General features: G+C 49.1%; 1 protein-coding gene across 3 annotated transcripts; it reads right to left on the bottom strand.

The window, feature by feature from the left end:
• Positions 1–733: 733 nt before the first annotated feature.
• On the bottom strand, positions 734–5,711 carry ARMCX2 (armadillo repeat containing X-linked 2). Of its 3 annotated transcripts, XM_024746554.1 has the most exons (4): positions 5,159–5,711; positions 3,878–3,941; positions 3,486–3,558; positions 734–3,127 (listed from the first exon to the last, which is right to left on the bottom strand). In XM_024746554.1, exon 4 carries the CDS (start codon positions 2,996–2,998, stop codon positions 1,139–1,141), a length of 1,860 nt encoding a protein of 619 aa, XP_024602322.1. In that variant the 5' UTR covers positions 2,999–3,127; positions 3,486–3,558; positions 3,878–3,941; positions 5,159–5,711; the 3' UTR covers positions 734–1,138. The 3 variants fall into 3 exon arrangements, with proteins under 3 accessions (XP_024602322.1, XP_024602323.1, XP_024602321.1); XM_024746555.1 differs by lacking the exon at positions 5,159–5,711 and having other exon boundaries at positions 3,482–3,558; positions 3,878–4,098; XM_024746553.1 differs by lacking the exon at positions 5,159–5,711 and having other exon boundaries at positions 3,878–4,098.
• Positions 5,712–6,169: the final 458 nt, after the last annotated feature.

The following is a 6,169-nucleotide window of genomic DNA, read 5'->3' as shown; positions in this document are numbered from 1 at the left end:
ACTCACTTTGGCATTGCTTGGTTGCCAGAACTGCCCAAGAAAGAGGGCTTTCTCTGTCAGAATCTGCACAAGATCATACAATCCTTCCTCTCTGTTGACCTATAGCCAAGATAGCAGATTTTGGTACATTTTTTGGTAAGCATCTCTTATCATCATTCCCTAACATTTCCTATAGCCATCGCCCTATTTCACTCTTCATCATCTCATGCTTGGTTTATAATTTCCTAATGAATGTCTCTACACCTAACCCCATCACAGCTCCAATCCATTTTTCACATTGCCACCAGATTATTTTTCCTTTTGCCAAAAATGCCCAGTAACTCCCAGAAAATGACAGGATCATATTTCAATCTTCAGCTTGGTGTTCAGGGTCTTCCCCAAACTTTTTTTGCCCTACATTTCCACCTTTATCTCCCATCACTTCTATTCCTACACTTTCCATTCCAGGCAAACTGGTTACCTTCTTGTCACTGGAACAGATTTCCTACCTCTGTGTCTTTCTTCAAGCCATTTCCTCTCCTGGAATGCCCTTCTGTGTTTTCTCATGCTGTCCTTCAGGGCCCACCTTAAGTGTGCCCTTCCTCCTTGAAGCATTCTAGCCACATCTGCTTCATTTAAACAGATAGCATATATTTGACAATGAGCATATGCTCAGGTACTGTAATCTTTTTCTATTTATGTACCTTATCTCTCCAGCTAGATTTTAAATTCAAGCAAGAGAACAATTTTTTTTGTCAGTTGAAACATACAAGTTTATTAATGATACACAAATGAAGTCTTTGGTGAATAAATTCAAGTCAAAACAGATGATAGAAGTGTAGGCTATTCATGATGGACAGGTTCACTGTCAATTCACATAAAGGAACCAGTAAAAATATTTCCATTCAAGCAGCACGATTAAAGTCACAAATGTGTTTTCAGTACAAGAGGACTATTTATTTGGTATTCATAAAATTATTCAGCTTAAAGCTGGAGACTGTCACAGATAACATCACTCTGGATGATACATTATTCAAAACTGGCAGCTGAAAGGATCCCTTTACTATATAAGCAAGTGGAAAAGCAGTAACTTTCAATTTTCATTGCTTCCAGACTGCAAAACCAGACATTTCTTCAAGTCTCTGAGACACATAGCCAATCAGAATTTGTCCACTAGTTTTATAACTTTTACTTTCACCAAGAGGTCATGGTGATCTGCTAAGGCTCGAATTTTCTTAACGCACACTCCAGATGTAGTGCATAAGTAAAAAAGGGAACCTTTATTGAACTCTCTGTAGTTGAATACTTCTGCTCTGAGATTGTCATAGATGATCTCAAATAGAGTCAGGGCATTAATAAGAATTTCTGATTCCACATAAGAATTGTAGAGGGAACTAAATGATGATGGCACTTGGGTACTGAGCAGTTTTTTTAACATATCTGGATTTTCAGCAAAATTCGAAAGTATTTTCAAAATCTCAACCTTGATTTTTCCACCTCCCTGAGATAACAAACGGAAAAAGTTTGCAATGGAATTGACAAGCAGGTGCTGGTAGTCATTAGTAATAGTCATGTTTGTTAAAAATTTTAGTCCAACTACCTGTACTGCTGAGTTCAGGTTAGAGGCCATGATGTCATCCATCACTTTATTCATGTATACCTGAAGCCGGCCCTGATTTTCATAATTCTCACTCAGGTTGTTCATGGCCATTAAGGCTTTTTCCTTAATGTGGGGATCAGTTTTGTTGATCATGTTTGCAATAATTGGGAGGCCTCCCAATTTGCGAATTGTGTCTTGGTTGCATGAATAATTGGCATTGTTGCTCAGAGTGAGCAAAGCTACCTGTTGGATGAAAGGATCATCCGATTTCTGAAGCAAAGCAAGGACTTTCCTGAGATCTCGAACACCCAGAATCTCATCAATTTCATAAGGAAAGGGGCGCTTCTGCATGGGAATGGGTCTCTTCCCTCTCCCTCTCTGCTGGGTCTCAGGCTCAGAGTCTGACTCCGATTCTGTGTCCGTCCACCCAGACTCCCCTTCTTCAGAATCAGGAACCTCTGCCAGGAAAGCCTGTCCTCCATTAGCGGAGGCTGCGGCAGCTGCCGCAGCCCCATCTCCAGGGCGGAAGCCCAGCCCCAATTCGTCTACTTCAACCTTATTTTTCTTGCCTTTGCCCTTGCCTCCAGTCCGGGACTTGGTTCCACCCTTAGCTCCACCTTTGGGTACAGCTCCAGTAGCTGACCCGGCCTTAGGTATAGCCCCAGTATGAGCCCCAGGGGTTGTTTTCTTGGCGGCTGCTGCTGTTCTAGAGGACCCTGAAGTCCCAGGAGCCTCTGCAGCCCCAGTAGGGGCTGCTGCCCCAGAAGGCACTGCAGCCCCAGAAGGTGCTGCTGCCCCAGAAGATGCTGTTGCCCCAGAAAGTGCTGCTACCACAGTAGGTGTTGCTGGTATGGAAGCCTCCACTGCCTCGGTAGGTGGTGCTGCCTCAGTAGGAGCTGGTGCCCCAGGAGCCTCTGCTGTGCCAGGGGCTTCTGCTAATTTAGGAGCCCCTGTCATTGTGGAGGTCTCTGCAGCCACGGAAGCCTCTGCCTCCCAGGGAGCTGGTGCCACTGTAGAAGCCACTGTGGCTTCTGATTCAGCTTTAGGCCCAACCCCGGCCCCTTCTGCCTCCTGGTCCTGACTTCCTGCCCCACTCTGAGCCTTGGCACTAGATGCAGCTGGGGCCACTGCTTCAGCTCCAGTCATGTCCAGAGCAGAAGTTTCATCCTGGACCCTGACCTCTGCCCCAGTGTGGACTGGGGTTGGAGGACCAAATCCTGGCCCAAGGTCAATTGTGAATCCAGCCCTTAGTCCAGCTCTAGCCCGGGCTCCAGTCCCAGCCACAGCCCTGGTCTTGGGCTTGGCCAGTCTCTTCTTCATCTGGTTTCTTCCCCTGGCATATTTGTAGACGCAGTACCAGGCACTGGCCCCAATCACTATCCCAGCGGCTACACAGCCAGCATCCCGAACACGGCTCATGATGCAGCTGGAGTGATTCCCTGATCCAGGGTGTGGAGCTGGTGTGCCCAAGTGGGGTGCGTGCACGACAAGGTAAGGTGCTTCAGTTCAGGCTCGAAAGTTCTGCTGAGGTTGCAAACTAAGCAGGACCTGGGGTAAAGGATAAAAATGAGGCTTAGGGCTCTGGCTCACTTCATGCTTAACCAGGCCTACTTAAAGGAGAGTTTGGGAACATAATGCTTGGTGGGTGGACTAGTACCCAGACACAAGTGTCCAGGCCTCTGTGTGCTGATTCAGGACCCTGGTTGTCTGATGTTTCCTACATCTTTATCCCTAGCCCTCACTGCCCAGTGTAAACACATCTAATTTCCCAGCACCTAAATGGGGGATGAGAGGCCATATAGACTTCAGGAAAGCTGGTGGAGAACCAGAAAGAACCCCAGATTCTTCTCTGATTCCCTCACCCCCAGCCCAAAGGTCCCCAAATGATTCTCATACACGTACCAACCTGCTGGGAGCAGAAGCAATTTGCTCTTTTCCACCAGGCTTGTAGTTGTGCAGGGCCCAAAAGGCAGACAGACCTGTGGAGAGATCCCAGAAAGGGGGTTTCGGGGGCCTTTGGTAGATGGATTCTCTTCTTTTCTTGATTTGAACCCTTGTGGGCAAGTTTCCCCCTCTCAGGGCTCCTCAGTCCCTCCATATCCCTTCCTCCTCAAACCCTTATTTAAGAAGGCAAATGCCACACCCCTTTCGCTGCACCAAAAAGGACAGGCCCAGGGCAAGGGTTTCTTATAAGGAGGAAGAAGATGGGGGAAGAGGAGCCCCCCGCTCCAATTTCTGCTCTGGTTTCTGCCACACCATACCAGGGGTTCCAAGACAGTTCCCAGCCCCCACACTGACCTCCAATGATTCAGGGCTGTTTCTCCTTTCTTCAGTTCAGTTAGAGCTCCATCCTAAGGACAGACTGAAGGGCAGAAATACAGATAGCAAGACGTTGGAGACCGAGAGCCCGGCGGATGGAACGAACTGAAGACCAAAGTCCCCAATTGCCTTTCAGCATTCACATACCAGAACGACAAATGGTTCCACCTCTCAATTCCTTCAACTCTTCTCACCCCTCCCTTCGCACCCCAACCCCCGCCCCTGCGCAGACTCCCCAGGCAGTCAACCTCTCCTTCCCTTTGCCCCGCCCCCCCGTCCGCCATTTCTCCCGGACAGACGGCCACACCCCTTCTCCTGCACCGAAGCGGGAGGGGGCGGAGCGAGGGTGCACAGAAGGCTGGACGGGACGCGGGACTGGGGATTATGGCCCGACAATCTAGCGTCTCCTTCCTATGACCACCAGTCCTGCAGTCCCCAGCCCCCACGCCTAGCATCAGCCTGCACAACGGGTCCCCAGTGTCTGCCCTTTCGGTTTGAGGGTCATGATTTTCCACTGTTTCTCCGCTCTGGACTCCACCTCCCACACCCCATCGCAATCTCCTGTTAACCGCCATTTCTCCCGCCAGGGTACCCGAACTCCCTTTTCAGGACTGAAGAAACGGGGGTGAAGGGTTGTATGCGCCGGAGGTGTCTGGAAAGCAGCCTAGGACTTAGCATGGCGGTTTAATACCAGATTCTCTCAGGGCCTCCCCTCTTGTAAAGCCCAGAGCCAGACCGCCACCTCCCCTACAAAGGCTGTCACACCCATTTCCCAGCACCCCCAAAAGACGTGGGGTCGGCCGGGGAAGAGGGGAGGGTGCGGGGGCGGTGGTCGGGAGAGGTATCTGCAAAGTGAGAGTGGGAGTGAATAAGCCGGATTGTTTACTAATTGCGTGCCCCTCCGATCACCCTTTCCCCAACCTCCCCACTGGCCTTATATGCGCTGCCACGTTTATTTCTCTTCCCTCCTCCTTTCAAAACAGGACGGGATGTGGGGTGCGGGGCCTGAGTGTCAAAAACAAAACCAAAAAAACACTGGCTGGGAGGGGAAGTAAGCGGATTCTCCACAAGTATATCAGCGTCTTTACGTTCCCCCCTCCCCCTCTTCCCGCCGCCCACCAAAATGAGCTGCGACTGAGCGCGGGGGTCTGGAGAGCCGGCCAGGGGCGGGCGAGGCGGAGACACCCGCGGCCTCAGACTCCCTCATCTCTGGGCTACCCCTATTCGGGGGTGCCAGGCCATGCCCACTCTCACACCCACCTGCCCGATCTGGGGGAATTTTCTCCTCCTCCTCCTCGCCTGGGTTAAACGCACGGCAGTGCGCAGCGCAATAGAGTTGGTACCCAGAGGAGGACGGAGGACGGCGGTCAGGGCTTTAAGTACCTTTGCCAACGTCAGCTCCTGGTCACGTGAGGGCTGCATCGCCAGTAAGCTTGGGTCCCCAACTTCCACTCCCACCAAGAGCAGGAGCCCCCTCCTTTACCCCCACTAGCACCTCACCCCACCACATCAGGTCCTGTCACTCATTTTTTTGTCTTTGTAGTCCCAGAGGCCACAAGTAGCCCCTTCTCCTTGTGTTAGAATTTGCCTTTCTCTGGTTACTGGGGAGGGGATGCATCTTCTTGGAGGGCTATTGACAATTTTTGCTTTTCTTGTTGGGGAATCGTCTCATCCTTTCTTGGGCAACTGGATACTCTCCCCTCACTCCACCTCCAATCCTCCATCCACTAGTGCCCACCATTTACCTTGCAGCTGGGCCCCTGCTCCAGTATAGGTAAGGGGTAGGAATGGTAGTGGGGTCTTTACTTCTGTAATACGTCTGTTTTGTTTTTAAAGCTATCACCACTCTTTATTATTATAGTAAGAAAATACAACAAAACAAGAGTTCAGTGTGGGAAGCAGCAACAAAAGAAAAAGAGTAGGCATGTTTTAGAAAAAAGATTTCCCACTAATATTGGAAGACACCATTAATTTTAGTTAATTTTTACCACATAGAAGATTCTATTGTCCACATAGGAAATAGTTTTCAAAATATGCTAAGGTATTTGAATATCTAAAAATGGAATTTTTCTCAACAAGATAAGCATGTTTCCATACGATCTGTAAATTGATCCATGGAGAGATGTTCAGTTGTCTGATCTTATTTATTATGGACAAATAATATCCTACTTTTTCTCCTTCTGGGACAGCTTTTAAGTTGGGTAAATAAATGATGCTGTCTTGTTCTCTTAGAGAAACACATTTATTTAATGTTCCCAAACCTTTGCTGAC

Source organism: Neophocaena asiaeorientalis, unplaced genomic scaffold (genome assembly GCF_003031525.2).
Source record: "Neophocaena asiaeorientalis asiaeorientalis breed wild unplaced genomic scaffold, Neophocaena_asiaeorientalis_V1.1 scaffold406, whole genome shotgun sequence".
Taxonomy (NCBI): domain Eukaryota; kingdom Metazoa; phylum Chordata; class Mammalia; order Artiodactyla; family Phocoenidae; genus Neophocaena; species Neophocaena asiaeorientalis.
Note: the sequence above shows the minus strand (reverse complement) of the source record. Positions and strands in the feature narration are given on the sequence as shown.

Coding starts and splice junctions, on each gene's coding strand:
- ARMCX2 (XM_024746554.1), bottom strand. CDS start 2,998: ATGAGCCGTGTTCGGGATGCTGGCTGTGTAGCCGCTGGGATAGTGATT.